General features: G+C 44.1%; 2 protein-coding genes and 2 long non-coding RNA genes across 4 annotated transcripts; all 4 read left to right on the top strand.

Moving 5' to 3' along the window:
* Window positions 1-1434: 1434 nt before the first annotated feature.
* LOC128472607 (uncharacterized) lies at window positions 1435-5721 on the top strand. The gene is made up of 2 exons (XM_053454521.1): window positions 1435-2416; window positions 5258-5721. Exons 1-2 carry the CDS (start codon window positions 1601-1603, stop codon window positions 5306-5308), a joined length of 867 nt encoding a protein of 288 aa, XP_053310496.1. The 5' UTR covers window positions 1435-1600; the 3' UTR covers window positions 5309-5721.
* A 2480-nt stretch (window positions 5722-8201) lies between these two features.
* LOC128472623 (uncharacterized) lies at window positions 8202-10767 on the top strand. The gene is made up of 3 exons (XR_008346186.1): window positions 8202-8212; window positions 8337-8377; window positions 10488-10767. It is a non-coding gene; the product is annotated as an uncharacterized LOC128472623 (long non-coding RNA).
* Window positions 10768-13177: 2410 nt separating this feature from the next.
* Window positions 13178-15259, top strand: LOC128473682 (mucin-2-like). The gene is made up of 5 exons (XM_053455934.1): window positions 13178-13181; window positions 13462-14181; window positions 14696-14759; window positions 14796-15179; window positions 15244-15259. The coding sequence occupies exons 1-5, from the start codon at window positions 13178-13180 to the stop codon at window positions 15257-15259; spliced, it is 1188 nt and encodes a 395-aa protein (XP_053311909.1).
* Window positions 15260-16098: 839 nt separating this feature from the next.
* LOC128472621 (uncharacterized) lies at window positions 16099-18363 on the top strand. Its single transcript, XR_008346183.1, has 3 exons — window positions 16099-16235; window positions 17289-17403; window positions 18027-18363. It is a non-coding gene; the product is annotated as an uncharacterized LOC128472621 (long non-coding RNA).
* Window positions 18364-22567: the final 4204 nt, after the last annotated feature.

Below are 22567 nucleotides of genomic sequence, written 5' to 3'. Positions count from 1 at the left end.
AACGTTTTCTTTAAAAAAGCACCAAACTTTTAGGGTGCGGCCTGTGATGGTAGCCGTCTGAGACTTGTGGGCATACAAGGATTAATGTGTATTTTGTATTTTCAAACTGATGTTCCTTCTTTGTATAATCCCTTTATGTTTATTGGTGCTGTTTCCTTTCTGTACTGCCATTATCTGGAGCTGATGTTATTAACCCTTTGTTGTGGTGTGAACTATTGTATCCCAGGATGTATTTCATGTGTTTAAAAGTTCCTGCCTTGTATAATCCTGTTATGTTTATTGGTGCTGCTTCCTGTCTGCACTGCCATTATCTTGAGGTGATGGTATTGATCCTTTGTTGTGGCGTGAACTATTGTATTGTATTAATGAAATGCCTGAGTTAATCTCCTTATGTTAACTTTCCTTTTATATACAAAGTACTTTGTTTCCAGTGTTTTACCCACCCCTTGTTTTCCTATAGAACCTTGTATGCCTTGCAATAAACAGAGAAGTCTTCCCCAAGAGTTTGGTGTGCGTCCATTTCTTGGGAGGGTTGCGGCAGAGTCTTCGGATCTGTCAGCATTGAGCTTAACACTTGGCAGCCTCTGTAAGGGCTGTACTTGGAGGCAGAGGGATCAATACATGCCTCCCTATCCAGTGGCTAAAGGACTCGATGCCTACCCCAGCTCAGGTCAAACCTGCTACCGTCTACTGACCCTTCAACCTCGCACCAAAAGTTTCCCCTACTGAGACCAGCATCCTGGGGGAGATACAGTCACCGACTTGACCCCGGTCTCAGCAACACTCCTTTCTGGACGATACATCCTGGGGGAGAGGCTGCTCCAGGTATCCGTATCGTCACATTTGGAGGCAAGCGGTGGGATGTACCTACTCTACCTTGGTCAGCACTAATACCAATGGACTATGAACTGCTGACTGGTCCCACTCTTCGTGAACTAGTGACTGCCCGAGGAGGTGATCCTGGCCAGCAGCGAAAAGCTGCATTAATCCAAACCCTGCACAACATGGATGGGGAACAACACAACATGGCTACCCCACAGACAGAGTTTGATCTCCAGATGAGGGAGGTTCTTGCTCTCTATGATAGGCCTGTCACCTTGGAGGAAAAGTTGGCACTGCGGGATAAAATTCGTTTGGAACTTCGAGAGGAGCAGCAGAGCTGCAGCCAGCGTACACAAGGGGAGTCTGACTCCCATGGATTACAAATTGATTTAAGGGTGACTCGGCAATCCTTCCTACCCTTTGATGAAACTAAAGAGGATATTGACGCCTTTCTACAGGGCTTCGAAAAGCAGTGCCAGGTCTATCGGATCAGAGAGGCTGATTGGGTTCCCCTGCTGCAAGGTAACCTTACGGGTCGTGCTAGAGCTGCCTTTCTGGCTCTACAAGGTGAGGGGGCCCTCCATTATGCAGCAGTAAAAAGAGCTATTTGGACCGATATGCCTTAAACGCCAATACGTATCGACGGCAATTCCGAAATGATAGACTGAAAGATTCAGAAACCCATAGTGAATGGGCCAGTCGCATAAACAGGTCCTATGAGCAGTGGCTCCTAATGGCAGATATCCAGGACTTTGATAAACTAAAACAGCTGATGTAAATGGAGCAATTCTTTTGGCACTGCCACGAGGACATTCGGAACTGGGTAAGGGATAGGAAACCTCTTACCCTCAGTGATGTTGCCCGGCTGGCAGACGAGTATGTGGCAAATCGAGATATTGATATGCAGGTTCGCCATCATAACCCACTAACAGAGCCACTGACCAGACAGCCTTGGGCCAGAGCGCCAGCTGGCAACACCAGACCTAAGACAGAGAACACACCATCTTTTCCCACCCGAACCACATCCTTTACTCCTCGGCAGTCCTCCCCCGGAAAACAATGCTACAGATGCAATGGATTTGGACATGTCCAAGCTCAATGTCCGAGGTCTGCTGTTGTGGGATTTGTCCAAGGCGAACCATACTGCAAATTTTCTCCTGTGACTGAGACTGTCTATGAGGCCTACACTACCCATCTACCTAGTAACTCAAGTCTAGACAGACATATGCAGGCTGTTACTGTGGGCGGGCGACCCTTCACAGGATTGAGAGACTCTGGGGCCACTATCACCTTGGTCAAACCTAAATGTCTACCTCCAAATAACCTGTTACCTCAGGAGGTTACTATCCGCACAGCCGGGGGTGCTTACCATACCCTCCCCACTGCCAAGATTCACCTGAATTGGGGGACAGGACAAGGGACTGTTGTAGTTGGAGTAATGGATGGATTACCTGCGGATGTATTATTGGGAAATGATCTGGGAATGTTGGTTAGCCAATACCGGCCGCAGGAAGAAATAACTGCTGTAACTCGCAGCCAGACCAGAGGAAACGGCAACCTAGCTGTATCTGAACCAGCCGGAGACCCTTCTACAGTGAGTATGCTGCCTTCTGACTTTCCTGACCTTGACTGTTCACCTTTAAAGTGGCCCCACCCTGCTGACTTTAAGACACAGGTAGCAAGGGACCCATCCTTGTCGACTCTCCGGTCCCAAGCAGATTCAGGGGGCAGGGGGAAGAGCATGAGTCGAGTGCAACGGGAGGATGGACTGTTGTATCGTATAATAGAGAGCCCAAACCCTGCACAACCCTGGTTAGAGAAAAAACAACTAGTGGTACCTCGACCCTACCGGGAGACACTTCTTAGAGTCGCCCATGAGATTCCGCTGGCGGGTCATTTGGGGGTGAAACGTTCTACTAAACGCTTGTTGAAGGGTTTTTTTTGGCCCGGTGTCACAGGAGACGTGCGTAACTTTTGCAAATCCTGTGATACCTGTCAGCGGGTTGGTAAAAGTGGTGATCACTCCCGAATGCCTTTACATCCCTTACCCATCATTCAGGAGCCCTTCTGGCGGGTCGCTGTAGACATTATTGGTCCATTAGCCAAACCCAGCCGATCAGGGAAACGATATATTCTTACAGTGGTTGACTATGCTACCCGCTACCCTGAAGCAGTGGCGTTATCTTCCATCACTGCTAAGAGGGTAGCTGAAGCCCTTATTGTTATTTTTACCCGTGTAGGTTTCCCAGGGGAGATCCTCTCGGACTGTGGTGCTCAGTTTGTCTCGGACCTCCTACAACAAATTTGGGAGTTGTGTAGGGTCCGAGCCATTCGGACTGCCCCCTACCACCCCCAGACCAATAGTCTCTGTGAGCGCTTCAATGGCACATTAAAACGCATGATTGGGGCGTTCGTGGACACTGAGCCAGACTGGGAGAGATATCTGCCGCACCTCCTCTTTGCTTATCGGGAGGTGCCACAGGAATCAACAGGATTCTCCCCCTTTGAACTACTATATGGGCATAAAGTACGGGGACCATTAGACCTACTCCAGGAGTACTGGGAAGAAAAATCAGTCTCGGAAGAAAATGCTATCCTTCCCTATGTTCTAGAACTGCGGGAAAAATTAGTGACGCTAGCCCGTTTTGCCCATGATAATTTACGAGCTGCTCAGACACGTCAGAAGGTCTGGTATGATCGTACAGCTAGATACCGTGAGTTTCAAGTGGGACAGAAAGTTTTAGCTCTGGTGCCTAACCCCCAGAACAAATTGCAAGCTAAGTGGTGTGGACCTTGGACCATCAGTGAGCGACTTAACAATACCACATATGTAGCAATGCGAGACCCCCCAGAGGGCGGTCAACGCACCTTTCACATCAATATGCTAAAGTTTTATGTGGAACGTCCTGAGACAGTGACAGCCATCTGTATCGCCCCTCAGGGGGAGCAAGAGAATAAGTCTCTCCCTGATCTACTTGAAGAGACTCGTAAGGCAATCTCTCTTGACCAGGTTAACCTAAATTCCCAATTAGGAGAAAAGGCCGGCAGACAGGTCCGACAGGTACTTGAGATTAGGAGCGCTATGTTTACTTCCCTCCCAGGCCGCACGCACCTAGCACAGCATGGGGTTGACACAGCAGGACATCGTCCTCTGCGTCAGCCTCCTTATAGAGTGCCCGAGGCAGTGTGACACCACTTAGAGAAAGAAATAGCAGAGATGCTTGCTCTGGGTGTCATTGAGCACTCTGATAGTCCCTGGGCATCGCCGGTAGTGTTAGTCCCTAAAAAGGATGGGACCACTCGCTTCTGTGTTGACTACCGTCGACTCAATGACATCTCTGTTGCTGACGCTTACCCCATGCCCCGGGTAGACGACCTTTTAGACAAATTAGCAGGAGCCCAGTATCTGACCACCCTGGATCTCAGCCGGGGCTATTGGCAAATTCCTCTAGCGGAAGAGGACCAGAGAAAGTCGGCCTTAATCACCCCATTTGGCCTATACCAGTTTAAGGTTATGCCATTTGGGAAGAAGAATGCCCCAGCCACATTTCAACGGCTTGTGGATCGCTTGCTCGATGGAGCGCAGAGTTATGCCTGTGCTTACCTCGATGACATTGCCATCTATAGTAACTGGGATGAACACCTACACCACCTTGGGGATGTACTAGACCGAATACGAGCTGCAGGACTCACTATACGTCCTGATAAATGTCAGATAGGGATGGCAGAAGTGAACTACCTGGGTCATAAAGTAGGAAGAGGACATCTCAGACCTGACCCCCAAAAGGTTGCTGCTATTGTAGACTGGCCCACCCCGACTACCAAAAAACAAGTCTTGGCTTTCTTAGGCACTACTGGTTACTACCGGAAATTTGTGCCATCATACAGCAGTATTGCCAAACCCTTGACGGACCTGACTAAGAAGGCTTTACTCCGTATTGTCATCTGGTCTCCGGCTTGTGCTCAGGCATTCCAAAAGTTAAAGGAAATATTAGCCAATGCTCCAGTACTAGCAGCCCCTGACTACTCTAGGAGGTTTGTAGTCCAAACTGACGCCTCCATGTTTGGTATTGGAGCTGTCCTCAGTCAGATCAATGAAAAGGGAGAAGAACACCCCATAGCCTTCCTTAGTAGGAAATTGCTGGATAGGGAGGTAGGGTATGCAGCCATTGAGAAGGAATGTCTGGCTTTATTCTGGGCCCTTAAAAAGTTCCAGCCCTATCTCTATGGCAGGGAGTTTACAGTAATGACTGACCATAACCCCCTGCAATGGCTGAATCGAGTATCTGGGGACAATGGGAGGTTGTTGCGCTGGAGTCTGTCTCTCCAACCTTATAATTTTAATGTCCAATATAGACCAGGCCGCGCTCATAGTAATGCAGATGGACTATCCCGCCAAGAGGATGTTTAACTAAATCTCTCGTACATATTGCAGGTCAGACATTGTGAGGTCTCGGGAGGGACCACCCCAATCTGCCCTCTATAATTGGGGGGAGAAGTGTGATGGTAGCCGTCTGAGACTTGTGGGCATACAAGGATTAATGTGTATTTTGTATTTTCAAACTGATGTTCCTTCTTTGTATAATCCCTTTATGTTTATTGGTGCTGTTTCCTTTCTGTACTGCCATTATCTGGAGCTGATGTTATTAACCCTTTGTTGTGGTGTGAACTATTGTATCCCAGGATGTATTTCATGTGTTTAAAAGTTCCTGCCTTGTATAATCCCGTTATGTTTATTGGTGCTGCTTCCTGTCTGCACTGCCATTATCTTGAGGTGATGGTATTGATCCTTTGTTGTGGCGTGAACTATTGTATTGTATTAATGAAATGCCTGAGTTAATCTCCTTATGTTAACTTTCCTTTTATATACAAAGTACTTTGTTTCTAGTGTTTTACCCACCCCTTGTTTTCCTATATAACCTTGTATGCCTTGCAATAAACAGAGAGTTTGGTGTGCGTCCATTTCTTGGGAGGGTTGCGGCAGAGTCTTCGGATCTGTCAGCATTGAGCTTAACACTTGGCAGCCTCTGTAAGGGCTGTACTTGAAGGCAGAGGGATCAATACATGCCTCCCTATCCAGTGGCTAAAGGACTCGATGCCTACCCCAGCTCAGGTCAAACCTGCTACCGTCTACTGACCCTTCAACCTCGCACCAAAAGTTTCCCCTACTGAGACCAGCATCCTGGGGGAGATACAGTCACCGACTTGACCCCGGTCTCAGCAACACTCCTTTCTGGACGATACATCCTGGGGGAGAGGCTGCTCCAGGTATCCGTATCATCACACGGCCTACATACGGGGGCGGCCTATATCCGAGCCAATATGGTATTATCAAATACCATTGTTGACTGTTCAATGAATTATCTTTCCCTATTCTGAAAAGGTGTCACAATCGCATATAAATTAGTTTCTTGTGTCAGAAATATATCTCCCCTTTACCCCTTCTCACACAGGCTGTGTAGACATTTCCCATTACCTCATAGAATGCCAGCCAAATAGGACATATAGAGCAGACAAACCAGGCTTGCAATACCAAATACTTATCTCCTACATGATGGCACACTGTTTACTGTACTTATATATTCCTATATGGGCTTCCAATAGGCTACTGAGTGCATTATTAGCATTCTCTTATCTCTCATAGGAAATTTTGCATAGTTTACGTGTACATGCAAGACTTAAATTGAAAGATAATAGTACAAATATACACCACGAAAATACAAGATTCTGTTTGGGGGCTTATTAGTTTTAAAAACAACATGGTGCTGACAGGTACCATGGAAATAATGAGGTTAAGGGTTTATTTCTGTATCTAGTAGCCATGAAAAAATAGGCAAAGTGTAACCTATAAAAAACTGTAACCTAACTCTCACTACAACAAAACTACAAAATTGATCCAACCTTCTGGTAGGTAAAACTTAACTGGACCTCCGGGTTATTGAGGGATTATTAAGCAACACCTGTAAACATAAAAGACTGGTCCCGTGGCATATTCATATATTCATATAGGGTTTTCTCATTGCGTATAATGTTGCTTTTTTGTAAACAGCAACATTGTGTATATATATATATATATATATATATATATATATATAGATAGATATACTGTATACACACACATATGCACATCGGGGGCTTTTGTTTCAATTTTGAAATTTTATTTGGGGGGGCCAAAAACACTTTTTATGGAGAATAATGTTTATGAGTTTCGGACATTCTTGAAGATGCTAAATAAAACTAGGAACAACCCAAATACCATGTTTAAAATGTTGCTCATTATTTCAGTCATGCAGAAACTAATGATTTGTACAAACATTGGTATTGTTATGCATGACACAAATTACAGCTAAAAAAGACAATGCTTACATGGAGTTCACTTTCCAGTGCCTTGACAGCACAAGCTTGTTCTACATGAACAGAAATGCAGATCATACTTGTGAGTTATTACTCTCATAGAAGATCCCTACGCAACGATATCTTACTTTGACTGATAAATAGAAGGACTTCAAAGAGTGTCTCTCACATATCGATTCTGAAAACAGCAGCTAACTTGAGAAGGCAATAGATTAGCTTTAACAGGGAACTTCCACCAACTTTTTTTATTACTAGTATAAGATTAAAAATACATTTTCAAACTCCAATATATCAAGTTATGGTTTATTATTATTATTCCTTCATTAATGAAACACAATATGGAGGAACATTGTTAAAAAAAATAAATAGCATTTTTAGATACTACCTAGAAGGTTTTGATGCCACTCATTACCCCTGTACAGGCTTCTGACAGTAACAGTGAAAATAATTTATAGGCTCACTCATGCCCTGACTGGCCATCTAGCACACATGGCAAATGCCTGGTGGACTAATTCTTCCTGCCACGCACCTTATAAAATCATAGAGGCACCTATGTAATTTGGCACCTTATGGTCCCAGTAACTCTAGAGCTGGCAGCTGAATTTTTTAGGATAGTTGTAATTTCTACTCAGGGAGATTTCACTATGCTTTATGAAGGACAATCTTCGGTTATCTTGTTTGGTCCTGTATAATACTCCTTATATTGGAGAGATTAATGCAAGAAGAACCATTCTAAAAGTTGACATCATAATAATTTATAATTTTGTAAATTAAACTCCACACCACCTGCAAATCCCTACTTCAGTGAATAAGCCCAAGAAACATACTATAATATGTTGACTGTAAGAGAGGTATGATATGTCACATTGTTTGGATGTTGCAAGAACCCTCAGGTTATGAACAAAAAGTATTATTTTTAAAATGTCATGTTCGGTGTCCCACACCTTTCTTTGGTACAACCTCCACACAGCGTTATATAAGAACTCTGCTCTTCAAATCATTCATACTGGTATATGGTGAGCAGAGGATTATAAAGGTAAATTAGTTTGGCATGAGCTTTGAAACAAATTATATATGTTTGTGGGTGATAAAAAAATAAGACTGCCAGAAAAGTGGTATTTTAAAAGTATTTTGAAAATTACCTTTGTGTGTATTTTCAGGTATTTGAAGTGGACTACTTATCATTATCGCCCTTGGTTTGGTAAGTTGTTTGGTAAGCTTTGTTCTAGCCTGTTAAAGTTGCACAAATGTAAATTGTATGGAGATTGAAAAAATGAAGTCATACTAAGAAGTTATTTGCAAATAATTGTGGATCATCGTGTAATGATGTGGACTGCAGAATGTATTATATCATGACTGTGGAGTGCATCAATTAGGAAAGTAAGAGGGAATGGGGTTTGTAAGTCTTCTGACAGAGACCTTCATAACACAGATCAATTGCACTACTCCTACCTCAATGCTGCAGGTGTGAAGATGTGCCCTGGCATTGTGAAACAAGGACTTTAGTGAAACTAGTCCCAAAATAAAGAAGCTTCTTTATTTTGGATTTATTGAAGGTGGTGCCCTGGCTCGTGCACCATCTCACTACTGAGTGCTGTATTCCAACCTTTTTTAGTGAAACTAGGACTGCTGAATACTCAGTGGGATATAAACTGCAGAAAAATGCAAGGATATGACATCATATGTTAACGCTATTTCTTTAAAGACCCTGGCAGGACCACAGTGGAGCATATTATACCGATCTGTGAGAACAATACCTTTCTGCAGCTTAAGTGAGCACAAAGGATACTCAAGATACATCAAATTAAAATGGTGTAGGAGTACAATTTTTAAATAAGAGATGATAAAATGCATGTATACTTAAAGTACAGGAAGGACTTTTATTTCAAAAGAGATGAAATGTTAGAACATATGTCATGATCATAAAATTAGAAGGCCAAATGCTTATATGTAATGTAAGGTTTTACTTCACTGAGAGGCTGGTAAATACGCAGAACAGTCATCCAGCTAATGTGGTAGGGGTTAATATAGTAAAGGAATTTAAGTCAACTATAGATATCCAAAGATGATACTGAGGACTGATTAAGTAATCGTTACTGCAAAAAAGGAAGAGGGGCAGAATAAAAGTGCTGAATGGTTATCTGCATTCAAACTAAATGGTTTTATGTGTCTATTTGGGGAAAGTTAACCCTTGGTGATGGAAAAACATACAGTTAATAACATATATGTGCCTGGCACATTATGGGGTTATACATAAAACATCATTTCTTGTCTCCAAAGTAAAAAATGGCGTAGAATGTAAGGGGGCATTTTATGTCATAATAAAATAGCAATATACAACTTGTACTTATTGCCCTATAACTTGCACACAAAAAAACAGTAAAAAATATCGATATTAGAATCAATTTAGCAGGTTTTTTCATTAGCACTTGTTGAGGAGTACATTATGCAATGTGTTATAATGCGTTATATATATTATAATCAAAATAATGGTATCTAAAGAAAGCCCTTCTTTTCCTGAAAAAAAAATAAAATTCTTGTGGGTACAGTACACCAGAAATAAGAAAATAACAGTTAAATAGAAACACAGTAGAATTTTTTAATAGCCATTGTAACAAAGGGTAAAACATTTCAAAAACTGTCTGGTCACAAAGGGGTTAAGTGCAATAGATAAGAGAAAATAGTTAAGTGACTGAGAGATTCTGGAAAGATTTAAGGAAAGAGCAGAGAATAGATAATGGGGCAGAAGAAGGAAAGAGTTAAAGAGAAAGTTTTAGTGTGTGGGTGAAAGTGGAATGAAGGATAAGACTCTTGTTTAGAGTCAGAGCAGCGGGAGAAAGCAAAGGACAGGAAGAGAAAATGTTGAAGAGGGAGAAAATGGAAGAAAGAGTGAATGTTCAGAGCAAAAGAGAAGGGGGCACAAATAGGACAAAGGGAGAGGTGATTTTATGGGGAATAGAAGGGTGATGGGATAAAAAAAGAGTATATCAATAGATACATTTTTACATGATTTACTTTCAAGTATTTGGTAAGAATTTTGTTTTTGAAAGTGTTTCCTTATATCATTAAACAAAAAATTAACAACTGATTTTATTTTTTTCTTTGGCGGGAGGCTTTCCAAATGCTAGTCTTTCACTGAAACGTTTCCTAACTTAGCACGAAAAGGCAAAACAATTATTATTCATTATTAAGCTTTTAACATTTAGAAATGCTGCTGTACTAATTTACCAAAGGATCCGAAAGTTTTTTCATTTTCTGATTCCTCTATACTTTGGTTTACCATTAATAGTAAGATCTCATTTTTATTCCAGCCATCATGCAGAATATTCTATTGGGATTATTTTTCCTTGCGATTGGCATTGATCAGTGCCATTCACAGAGTGAGTATGAACATACAGTTTATCACTTTCCTTGATAGAAACATAGGGTATCTATTAGATGCCTAGACATGAGATGATGTCTAGTTAATGTAATATGTGTACTTATTTCTTAAAATACATATAATCTCTGTTTGGCGCTATTTTTTGTCTAGATAGCAAAAACATAAATGACAATAATAATAACAACCAAACACAAGTGGTTCAGATTACAGCACTCCAGTTTAGAGCAGAAAAATCTGTACATTTGGCTGGTATAGATGTAAACTACTGTCAGGCTATGTATGTGGTATGTGGAAGCATAGTAGCTCAAGGTGTGGTAGGGCTAGAACTCGCACAAAAGAATTTTGGGTAGGGTGAGCAGATAATTGGGTGTCCAACAAACATTTTATCATTTAGAAATGAACGGGGCCAAGGGAAAACGGTTAAAACTAGCATAGTTCATTTTTGACACTTAAAGGGGCATTTTACCCATTGTATGCACTTTCAATTTTCGTGTTGTGCCTTTTGCAAATACATGGGAGGTTTTGGTGAAGTCCAGCATATTTAAAAGTACACGTGAAAGCTTTGTTATGTACTTTCATAGTTCTGGCTTCCTCTGAAAAAAAGAGAAATCTGAAAATGTGATGATTTCATGAAATCAACATAATTTCAGTTTATCTGTTCTGATATCAGATGCAGTGGCAGAACTACCGGGGTCGCAGGGGTCGCGACTGCGACCGGGCCCTGGAGTTCTGCCAGTCAGGGGGGCCCAAGGGGTGCCGAGCGGTTGCTGAAAACGACCGCTCGGCAACTCTTGGGCCCCCCTGACTGACAGAAATCCAGGATGCCTCCGCTCCCCGCCGCTGCTGCCGCCGTCGCCGCTGCCGCCGCCTGCCCAGAGTGCAGTGTTGGGAGCGTGAGGTGTTTGTCTCGGGTGCCGGCGCTTCACACTGAACTCAGCAGTGAAGCGCCGGCACCCGAGACGAACGCCTCACGCTCCCAACACAGGAGTTGACGGTAAGTGACCTACAAAGGGGGGTTAGGGAGGGAGTGGGTAGGTTGTGAAAAGGGGGGGTAGGGAGGGAGTGGGTAGATCGTGAGAAGGGGGTAGGGAGGGAGTGGGTAGATCGTGAGAAGGGGGGGTAGGGAGGGAGTGGGTAGATCGTGAGAAGGGGGGGTAGGGAGGGAGTGGGTAGATCGTGAGAAGGGGGTAGGGAGGGAGTGGGTAGATCGTGAGAAGGGGGGTAGGAAGGGAGAGGGTAGATCGTGAGAAGGGGGGGTAGGGAGGGAGAGGGTAGATCGTGAGAAGGGGGGGTAGGGAGGGAGAGGGTAGATCGTGAGAAGGGGGGTAGGGAGGGAGTGGGTAGATCGTGAGAAGGGGGGTAGGGAGGGAGAGGGTAGATCGTGAGAAGGGGGGGTAGGGAGGGAGAGGGTAGATCGTGAGAAGGGGGGGTAGGGAGGGAGAGGGTAGATCGTGAGAAGGGGGTAGGGAGGGAGTGGGTAGATCGTGAGAAGGGGGGTAGGGAGGGGGAGGGTAGATCATGAGAAGGGGGGTAGGGAGGGAGTGGGTAGATCGTGAGAAGGGGGGTAGGGAGGGAGAGGGTAGATCGTGAGAAGGGGGGGTAGGGAGGGAGAGGGTAGATCGTGAGAAGGGGGGGTAGGGAGGGAGAGGGTAGATCGTGAGAAGGGGGTAGGGAGGGAGAGGGTAGATCGTGAGAAGGGGGGGTAGGGAGGGAGAGGGTAGATCGTGAGAAAGGGATAGATGGGTTGGGGGGGCCCTTAACAGATTCTCGCACCGGGGCCCTGAGGTTTCTAGTTACGCCCCTGATCAGATGGCTGTCATGCTGGAAAAGGAGACAGATCATGCAGGGATCCCAGGCTGTGTGAGGTTGTTTCTTTTGGGGGCTGCATGTCTACCAACCTTTCATGTCATAGGGTGTACTGTTTAGCACAATCTAGGTCTCCATAAATAACAATGTCATTCTATGTATAACTTTTTCCAAGTTCCAATCTGTGATTACTATTGTCACCTGAATTTAAATATAGCCAGTCAGAAAGTCAGAAAGTTTGTCCCTGATCCTTGAGCTGAAAAATGTGCCCCAACCCCAGCACTCAATTAGTTAAATTGACTTCATGACTTCACTAAGTAGAGCGTGGTGTGACTTTATGGCACAGCTGTAATGATGTTGGCATCACTACATGTGACATCAAATGCACAACAGCGTATCATTGCAAGTGTGAGTAGGTAACCAGGTGGTAGACAGGCACAAATAAAATAAACTTACATAATCTGTTTTGCCTTTTATACCCCCTAACTAAATTACTTTCAGAAATAGACTTACATCATATGTAAAAACTGCATGTCATGTTTAGTACATACTAAAATGCAATACAACAACATACAGAATTTTTATGAAAGACTAATAATATTGTTTTCTGTTACATTTTCTAGGTATTTCCTTATGTAAGTATACATCATTTGTCTACTTGTTTCTTTCTTTTCTGTGAGCAAAGTCATTCAAGATAAGATCTGTACCAAAGACAAGGATAAACTATAGATGAAAGCATGGTTTTTGACTTGGTAATAGATATGAAGTAATGGGACATTTTTACCGGATGTTAACTTATTTTAGAGATTGGAGATGGGTAAATATACTGAGCAATTATACTGAAAGCCCTCTTGTAAAACAATTACTTATGATGTTAATTTATCTGCCTTACAAAAATAACCTAACAAAAGAAGGATTAAAAGAAAATTCTAAGATTGATTAACCTAGGCCTTGTAGAATGCAAAACAAATACTTGTGCACACATTAACGAAATTCTAATATGGATAACTGCCATGTTTATTGACATCAATATAACATTCATCTTACCCAATCAACGTTACTACCATCTTATGGCTGTGTATCATTCTTTTATATAGATGCCAAAACATGTGCCGATTGTAATGGGACCAATGCCATCTGTACACAGAATACAAACTATGTTACCTGCTCTTGCAAGCCTGGATATGCTGGAAATGGCTACAATTGCACACAACTAGTATATTGTAACACTGAAACATGCTGTTTACCAGGTTATGTCTGGGACACTGTCACAAAAACATGCATTGATGTAAATGAATGCGCAACTCCAACACTGAACAAGTGTCTCTCTGGAAACTCGTCTGACTGCATCAATAGGGCCGGAATGCACTTGTGCATTAATAACCAAAGCAAACTATGTCCTGTTAACCCCTGTGAAAAATATAAAGACTGTATGAAAGTAAATAGTTCAAGCTCTGAGATCAAGTGTGCTGATCCATGTGAAAATTATAGTTGGCTGGATGGATCAAGCAGACTCTACAATATCAGCTCCACTGGAAGGTTTTTAACTGACCGCTACAATTTTGGATGGTTCCGATACTACAATAGTTTGGGGATAAAATATGGATGTGTGGAAGCCTTGAAATGTGGATCACTTGAGCCATTTACTTTAAATGGCAGCCACCCCAGTATCGAGGAAGGGGTGAAGTTGGTGCCTCTTAATATTAATTCACTAACAGGCTGCCGAAGTGGATCATCTATCCCCGTGAAGGCTTGCCCTGGAGGATACTATGTCTACAAGTTTTCAGGGAACCTAAAGTATGATGTCTATTGCACAGGTAACAAAAGAGACATTTTAAAAAAATGTTGAAGATAATGTTGAGTATAAAATGTTTAAATAGATACAAAATTTGATGACCACTTGGCCCATCTAGTCTGACAGTTTTTTTCTTGTAGTTAAAAACTCAAACCCATATTAGTCATTTGTCTTAGATTTAGGATCCCAAGTATTTTTACTTCCTTTACTGAAATAGTCTCTAGCACTTCTGTTGGGAAACTGTTCCCCTTATCTACCACCCTTTCAGTAAAACGTCCTTAAATTACATTATCTGACCATTATAGATCCCTCTTTATATGTTAAATCTATTTATGTATTTAAATACTGAAATATCCTCTCTCTCCCAATCTTTCAAGATAGACATACTGAGATCATTTCCGGATAATTTGTGTTGCATACATTTTTGTATTTAATTCATGGTGTTACAGTATTACACATTGGAGATTATGTATTTCAAAGAAAAAAGGTTGATGCTTCTAATTGTTTATGAATCATATTTTCCATTTTTATTTCAGAATTCACTCCTCCCCCTGAGCTGCCAACCACTAAGTCGCCCACTACACAAACCACTGATCCACCAACCACACCAACCCCTGAGCCATCCACCACTACACAGACCACTAAGCCACCAACCACACCAACGCCTGAGCCGTCCACCACTACACAGACCACTGAGCCACCAACCACACCAACACCTGAGCCGTCCACCACTACACAGACCTCTGAGCCACCAACCACACCAACGCCTGAGCTGTCCACCACTACACAGACCACTGTGCCACCAACCACACCAACCCCTGAACTGTCCACCACTACACAGACCTCTGAGCCATCCACCACTACACAGACCACTGAACCACCAACCACAACAACCCCTGAGCTGTCCACCACTACACAGACCACTGAGCTACCAACCACACCAACCCCTAAACCATCCACCACTACACAGACCACTGTGCCACCAACCACACCAATGCCTGAGCCGTCCACCACTACACAGTCCGCTGAGCCACCAACCCCTGAGCCATCCACCACTACGCCTGAGCCGTCCACCACTACACAGACCACTGAGCCACTAACCACACTAACCCCTGAGCCTGAGCTTCAGACCACTGAAGCACCAACCACACCAACCCCTGAACTGTCCACCACTACACAGACCACTGAGCCACCAACCACACCAACGCCTGAGCCATCCACAACTACAAAGGCCACTGAGCCATCAACCCCTGAGCCATCCACCATTACACAGACGACCGAGCCGCCTACCACACCAACGCCTGAGCCGTCCACCACTACACAGACCACTGAGCCACCAACCACACCAACACCTGAGCCGTCCACCGCTACACAGACCTCTGAGCCACCAACCACACCAACGCCCGAGCTGTCCACCACTACACAGACCACTGTGCCACCAACCACACCAACCCCTGAACTGTCCACCACTACACAGACCTCTGAGCCATCCACCACTACACAGACCACTGAACCACCAACCACACCAATCCCTGAGCCCTCCACCACTACACAGACCACTGAGCCACCAACCACACCAACCCCTGAACCATCCACCACTGCAAAGACCACTGAGCAACCAACCACACCAACGCCTGAGCCGTCCACCACTACACAGTCCACTGAGCCACCAACCCATGAGCCATCCTCCACTACACAGACCACTGAAGCACCAACCACACCAACCCCTGAATTGTCCACCACTACACAGACCACTGAGCCATCCACAACTACACATGCCACTGAGCCATCAACTCCTGAGCCATCCACCATTACACAGACGACTGAGCTGCCAACCACCACACAAACAGTGACCACTCTCAGTTCCACTACAACTACTCCCCCTAAAACAATCAATCTAAAGATATCCATCTTTAGTCTCTTGGAGCTGGTTAGTCTTCATTACGGGAACCGTACCATCTCACCTGGGAAACCACTAAAGGTGGTTGTAGAAGCGGAAAGTGATGGAGGGAATTACCATGTTTTACTGGTCAATTCTTTCTTTGTCAATAATGATGTTGATATTACTTTAAATGGGTGAGTGACATAGTAAAGTGATAATGGCATAACAAACCTACAACTATAGTTGTGTACTTGTCAATTGTGTTGATATGAAATAGTCGAAATCAAATATTTTAGGCCAACCCCCAAATGTAAACAGACAATATTTATATAAATGCTAGTGTATGGCACTAAATCACAAACCAAAGGGGGGTCTGGTGTTGGAGAGGGAGTCTGGATACCCTATGGACTGCTTCAAACCAGTGCAGAATGGTAGACATCCAGTACAGAAACAAAGATAAACGTTAGCAATACCTGCAGAATCTGTGCTCATGCCTGTGCTGATGGCACAGGTGCATAGGTGGATCTAAGGGACAAGCAGGCATGGTAAACAAGACTAAAGGACAGGGAGAAAAGAAGCATAAAACTAAACTAAGATAACAAAAACATGCAGACTTGTGCTAGGAGCTGAAACTGATGCAACCATGTGATTATTCAGTTTATCATATGGCCATAAGATATAAGCTTGCAACAAAAAAAAAATCTAAACCAAAACAGGAGAAATAGAGCCGAGGTGCTCACTTTTAGCAGAAAGGATATAAACATAGGGACATGGTAGGCAGGTTTAAAACAAGGAACAGAAAAACTCAAAATAAGGCCCAGAGAAACAAGGTATTGGTTGCTCCTACATACTGCCTGTCCATAATTATATGCCCAAAGTGAAGGAGTGGAGAGTGCCAGTAACTCGCTCACACGTCCTGGAAGATTTGGGTGCCAACCTGGAGAAGCGGTGCTTCTCTTGATGTCTCTAGGCGAAACCCGGAGAGTTTGCAGGCATGCACATAGGCCCAAGTGACATGGACACTGGTATCCAGATAAAGACACTTTGTCTAACATTGGGTCAGTGTATGTATGATCTAATTTTGTTGTGCAAATCAAATCATGTGATTAAGATTAAATTGGTTACATTTAGAGTAATGCATACATTTTTGCAACATAATACTATTTCTCATAGTTAAAAAAAAAATGTAAACTTTTTTCTTTGTATTTAAAATCTCATATTTAAACATTTTTTTTAATATTATTCAGGTACCCGGACATCGATAAACTCAGTCAAATTTCGGAACACCAGTATGAACAAACAGGTGTCTCAATTGGAGTGTACAATGTTTTGTAGAGCAGTGAATCAGATCCCAATAATAATGTAAGTAAAATTGGCTCATAAGCACATAGTGTAATTTCTTCATAGAAATAGAATTTAAACTTTACTGAAGAGTGAATTAAGAGGACCATTACACAAATGTGATGAAAAAGTCAATTAAATATGTGTAGCAAATTGACTTTCCTATCTCATTACAGGGTAAATATATTGCTTCAAAAACAAGTAACCTGTAATTTTTTAATGACAGGCTCACTTTCAGTGGAGGATAATGTTAGAAAACTAGATGCATTATATTTCTTAAGATTTCCTAATTGTGTTGATCATTTTGAAGGACAAAAGCAAACAAACACCCTGTAGCTGAAATTGGTGTCAGAATAAGACATAGAACATTTTAAATTCAAATATACTTATTAATTAACATTCTTTTGTGCTAAAAATAAATCCAGCGAACAGTCTTGTCTACCAAAATATGTTTTGCTTCAATTTCACTGAACTTTGCCCTGGGCAAATGGCGCTACTCTCCAACTGATTATTGCAAAGGCAACAGATACAACTTTTGTGACACTTTTATACCAAACCTTATAATGGCCAATTCCCCACTAAAAAAGCATAATGGTTGGTTAAAAATGCACTAAACCAGATCTTTTTACATTGTTTATTTGTAGCTGTATTCCATGATCTCTACTTTGTCAAAGTAACAACTCGAAATCAACATATCAGTCGCAGACAGGAGCCAGGTAGTCAACGACCTACCCAACCATGTTAAAAGATGAGCATACATTTGGAAATCTGCGCTGCATTATGTAATGAATGTTTTTCTCTTGATTACTCTTCTCTATAATCTGGAGTCTGTTTTGAGGCAAAATATTTATTTAAAAAAAACAAATGAATGTACATATTTTAATTTGTAATATTCTTAGCAATAATGCTTACTATGTTTGGGGAAAAATGTGTATGTAACTTGCGTCAAATGCAAAATAAAAACAAAATTAATTAACTTTATTTTCTTCTATGTTGCATTGTTTCTATGACTATAATTTTGAATATGAGAGCAAAGTGAGATCAAAAATGGGGCGGGCATGGTCAATAGTGGATACAGCTATAATTAAGCCCCTAGCATTTGTCTCTCATAACCCGCAAAAAGTACACTGTTGTTGTTATGGTGTAATCAGCCATGCACATTTTTTTTTTTTTTTTACCAAAAATGATATTTTTTAATCCCAGGGGTTTGGTACCTTAAATCCAAGCGCAATTATGCAATTTTTGCCCTATGTCGTTTCTGCTATTATTCTCACCCATGTAAACTATATATTGCTTTTTCAAGGAGAGATAGCTCTTTCGTTTGATACCAAAGTTACATGATGATATGAACATTTAGAATGACTAATTTATTAAAAACTAGCAGAACATGTTTTTTTTTTATGTTTTCCCCTCTGAATACTCACAAAATTAGGGAAACTGACAGAAAATACCTTCAAAATGTATCAATTGTATCAACTCATTTATATAAAATTTCCCAACAGTTATAGGGAACAATTTATAAGGTGTACATAATGGATTCAAAACTGTTGTACATTTGGTATGATCAAACTGCAACTCTAATTTTGAACAAAAACCAAAAATACCCACAAAATTAGGAGCATGGGGGGGACGGGCACTCATCAGTAATGTCCGCCGCTAACCGGCTTAAAGTTAATCAAGGGAGCAGGAGGTCTGTGAATGCAGACCTCCGATCCTGCTCCCTTGCGATGCACTGTGCATCAGGATTTGCTGTCATATCACATCCCGGCGCGCAACACTAAAGCCACGCCCACCGCCTTATGCGCTCACTGCACCGAAAGGAGACTTAATCTTCTTAAGCCTGGAGGAAGAACGAAGAGGACGAGGAGGAAAAGGAGCTGTAGTGGAAAAAGTGACAGAGGAAAGGCAGGAAAACATTTCCTAGTGGATTAGTAAATGTGGATTAGTAAATGTGGATAAGTAAGTGTGTGAGAGTGATGTGTGTCATGCTGTAGCCTGTACCATTGCCAATGTCTTGTTCATTATATAATTATGGGAGTTATGCTCTAAAGTACATAATAACTCCCATCACTATATACCAGGGGTGTCCAAGTTTTTTCTGCAGTGGGCCACTTCATCAGAATTGTATACATGCGAGGGCTGCACTCATTTTTCACTGTGAGAAAGTATGGCCTTTAATAAGATACGCAAATTAAAATAAAGTAAATGACACTAAACCTTTAGTTTTCCTCTCACTGATTTATGGGCCTAGAAAGTTTTGGGACTACAAATTCAGGAAGTAAAAATTAAATAGTTCTATTTATCCTAGGGATACACCGAAATGAAAATTCTGGACCAAAACCGAAAATTCAGGGTTCACTTAGCCGCAGTGGCGTCGCTACAGGGGGGAAATTGCCCCCCTAGGTTATTTCTTGCCCCCCCGTTGCCCCCCCGCCGAATTTGGAACCAACCAGGACAGTCCCGCAATGGGACTTTAACCCCTTGACTGCTAACGACGGCATGGTGCCGTCACAAGCACTACCCTACCTTGATGGAGGTCTGTGGACCTCCATCACCACCTAACCCGGCGATCTACCCCTCAAACTGAAGGGCATTACCGAGGACACCCGATCCGCCCAGTGACGTCTAACAGCAATCACACTCCTTTTATACCCAGGCAACCAGTAAATGCTGGAACCTAGCCAGTACATGCTGGTACAGGGTGTAAGTGATGTGCAGACCCCATACTGCTGGCAGTATCAATACACAAGGGGGGCAGCTAGCCAGGTTTCAGCATGTACTGGCTGACTTGGCATGATAGGAGTGTGATTGCTAACAGGGAGCAGCTGCACACTCAAAAATACTGTTAGTAGACACAGGCTTTTATTTGCCCGGGTGCTCCAAAAATAGCCAGATATATGTAACCAAAAAAAAATGGGCACTCACGGGTCTTTGTAGTAAAGTGCGTTTAACACCAATTTATTTAAATCAGCACGGCCAACATTTTGGACCACCTCCGGTCCTTTCTCAAGACAAGTGCTGTATGGCAAAGTGAAACAATTTATGCAGTGCAGTGATTAATGTGATAGGAGTGACTTACCCCACCTCTCAAATGATCATCATGTGGGAATGAAGACTGGAATCAGCAGAACAACATGTGCATATCCCCAGTTAAACATAGTGTGTACCTAGTAAAACATGCAACAAGCAGAACCTAAAACCGTTCCTTTCAATATAAGTCTAGCATTGGAGCAATAACTTGGCTCTGTCACCTCCTCTTCGCAAAGGGAGGACCATATCGATGGCTACAAAGCGTAAAGAATTCAAGTGGTGCTTCTCGCTCAAAAAATGTTTAGCCACTGGCTTATCAGTTGTTCCATCACGAAACGCTGTATTGATAGCTGGCATGTGTCCCCGGATCCCCTGTATTGTCAAGTCCGTTTTTCCGATATAACAGAGGCCACACGGGCATGTGATTTTATATACAACAAAAAACAAACTCGGATTTACAGGTGATATGATGATTAATGTCAAACTGCTTATTTGTATGTGGATGTTGAAATGATTTAGTTTGAATCATTTGAATAACTTGGCCGACAAGGGTGGGGTGGTGGGATAGCGGTCCTTAACTACAGGGACTACAGGGATGAAATTATAAGTCAACTCTCAAATCCAGAAACATATGAGACACTTACATATAACCCAACGAAGAAATTTTCAGCTATGATTAAAATAGTGATACAGCGAGGACAAGAAGCTGGTTATTTGACTCCAGATGAAGCCAATTTTCTGATTCAAGAGTTTCCACGTATTCCAGTATATGATGCCCACGTAGTCTGCATGGAACGGAGGGGGCCCTGACAGGGGTGCAGAGCAGGGCTAGGTTAGGGGGTCAAAGAAAGTTCAACGGGGAGGGGGAGGAAGTGAAGGGGGTATATAAGGTTGGTGCGTAGGAATGTTCTGGGCTTTTTGTTGTGCCAGCCTACCCGGTGTGTTTGTCTTCCCTCCTTGTGTGCGCTGGTTTTTTCTCTTTTTGTCTCCTCTGCAGGTGCGGTGATAGATCCTGCCGTGGAGCGTTTGCTGGAAGGTGTGCGTGCGGCGGTGGAACAGAGAGGAGCGGCTTGGCTGGAGGGTCGGCTGGGACGAATCCTGGGTTTGCCCAGTGCTGCGGTCCAGGCCTCCTCAGCGGCTGAGTCCCAGTGCTCCGGACGGACGGCGGGGTGAAGGTGCCGGAAATGCTGGCGGCAGGCGAGAGCGGCGGGGCGGCCCGGCTGCATCTGCGGCAGAAGTTGTCCAGGCGAGGAGCGGCGTCCCGGGTGGCAGAGGCCCGCGGCCTACGCATTCCCCGCAGCAGGCTGGTTCCAGTGCCCCTGTGGACGGTGGGGGTGAAGTGCTGGTGCCGGTCAGGAGCAGGAGGAGCGGTCGGGCTGGGCCGGCAGCTGACATCCACCGGGCTGGGAGCGACGTCCCGGGTAGGAGAAGCCTGCGGCCGGCGCGACGCGGGAGCCAGGACTTACTTGCGAGCTCTGCGCCTGGTGCTGGAGCAACTGGTGGCCGTGAGAGCAGCCCCGGGAGCTTGTCTACCAGGTCTCCGGTCCAGAAGAGGCCCAGGAGCGGCGAGGAGAGGCGGCAGGACGGCCGGGAGGTGCTGCGGCCCGCGAGGTCTGGAGGCCGGCGGACGGCTGGTGGTGCGGCCAGGCAAGTGCTGGGTTCTGCGGATCGGGAGGGGGTGCAGGGGGGCCTGGGAGGGGTTCCCCTTCTGGTGTGCTGTTGCGGGGGGTCGGGCGGGTCGACGTGCCGCCCCCGAAATGTGTCGGCATCCCCCTCCGGACGTGGGGGGGGGTAGGGGGTCCAGTCCCTGCTCTTTCAGGGGGTCCAGACGGCCCAGTCGGCTTCGGGTGGGTTCCATCTCTCCGGATAGTGTGCAGGGGGGGTCTGATGGCGCCCCTTCTCTTGCGGGGCGGGGGTCTCCTTATTCAGATGTTAGGGTAGGTGGGGGCAGTATTTCTGGTCGGTCTGTGGCGGTTTCTCGGCGTAGTCCTTTGGTTCGGCGGTTTGCCCGTGGTGATCCGGTTGTTGGCGGTGGTCGGGGTGGTTCTCCTGGGCGTGAGCGTTCCCCTGTTCGGTCCTTAGGTGGTTTTAGGTCTAGGCGGGGGTCTCGTGAGTCCTTCTGGTCCTGCCGGTCTGGGTCGGTTTCTGTTGTTGG

Source organism: Spea bombifrons, chromosome 2 (genome assembly GCF_027358695.1).
Source record: "Spea bombifrons isolate aSpeBom1 chromosome 2, aSpeBom1.2.pri, whole genome shotgun sequence".
Taxonomy (NCBI): domain Eukaryota; kingdom Metazoa; phylum Chordata; class Amphibia; order Anura; family Pelobatidae; genus Spea; species Spea bombifrons.
The sequence above is the reverse complement of the archived record's forward strand: the minus strand, read 5'-3'. Positions and strand labels throughout refer to the sequence as shown.

What these genes read in the sequence shown, in the direction of transcription:
- LOC128473682 (XM_053455934.1), top strand. An exon ending in GTATGATGTCTATTGCACAG is followed by an intron (nt 14,182 to 14,695) that starts GTAACAAAAGAG and finishes TTTTTATTTCAG; the next exon opens with AATTCACTCCTCCCCCTGAG. An exon ending in ACACAAACCACTGATCCACC is followed by an intron (nt 14,760 to 14,795) that starts AACCACACCAAC and finishes CACCACTACACA; the next exon opens with GACCACTAAGCCACCAACCA.
- LOC128472607 (XM_053454521.1), top strand. Translation starts at nt 1,601, where the DNA reads ATGGAGCAATTCTTTTGGCACTGCCACGAGGACATTCGGAACTGGGTA. An exon ending in CAGCCGGAGACCCTTCTACA is followed by an intron (nt 2,417 to 5,257) that starts GTGAGTATGCTG and finishes TACATATTGCAG; the next exon opens with GTCAGACATTGTGAGGTCTC.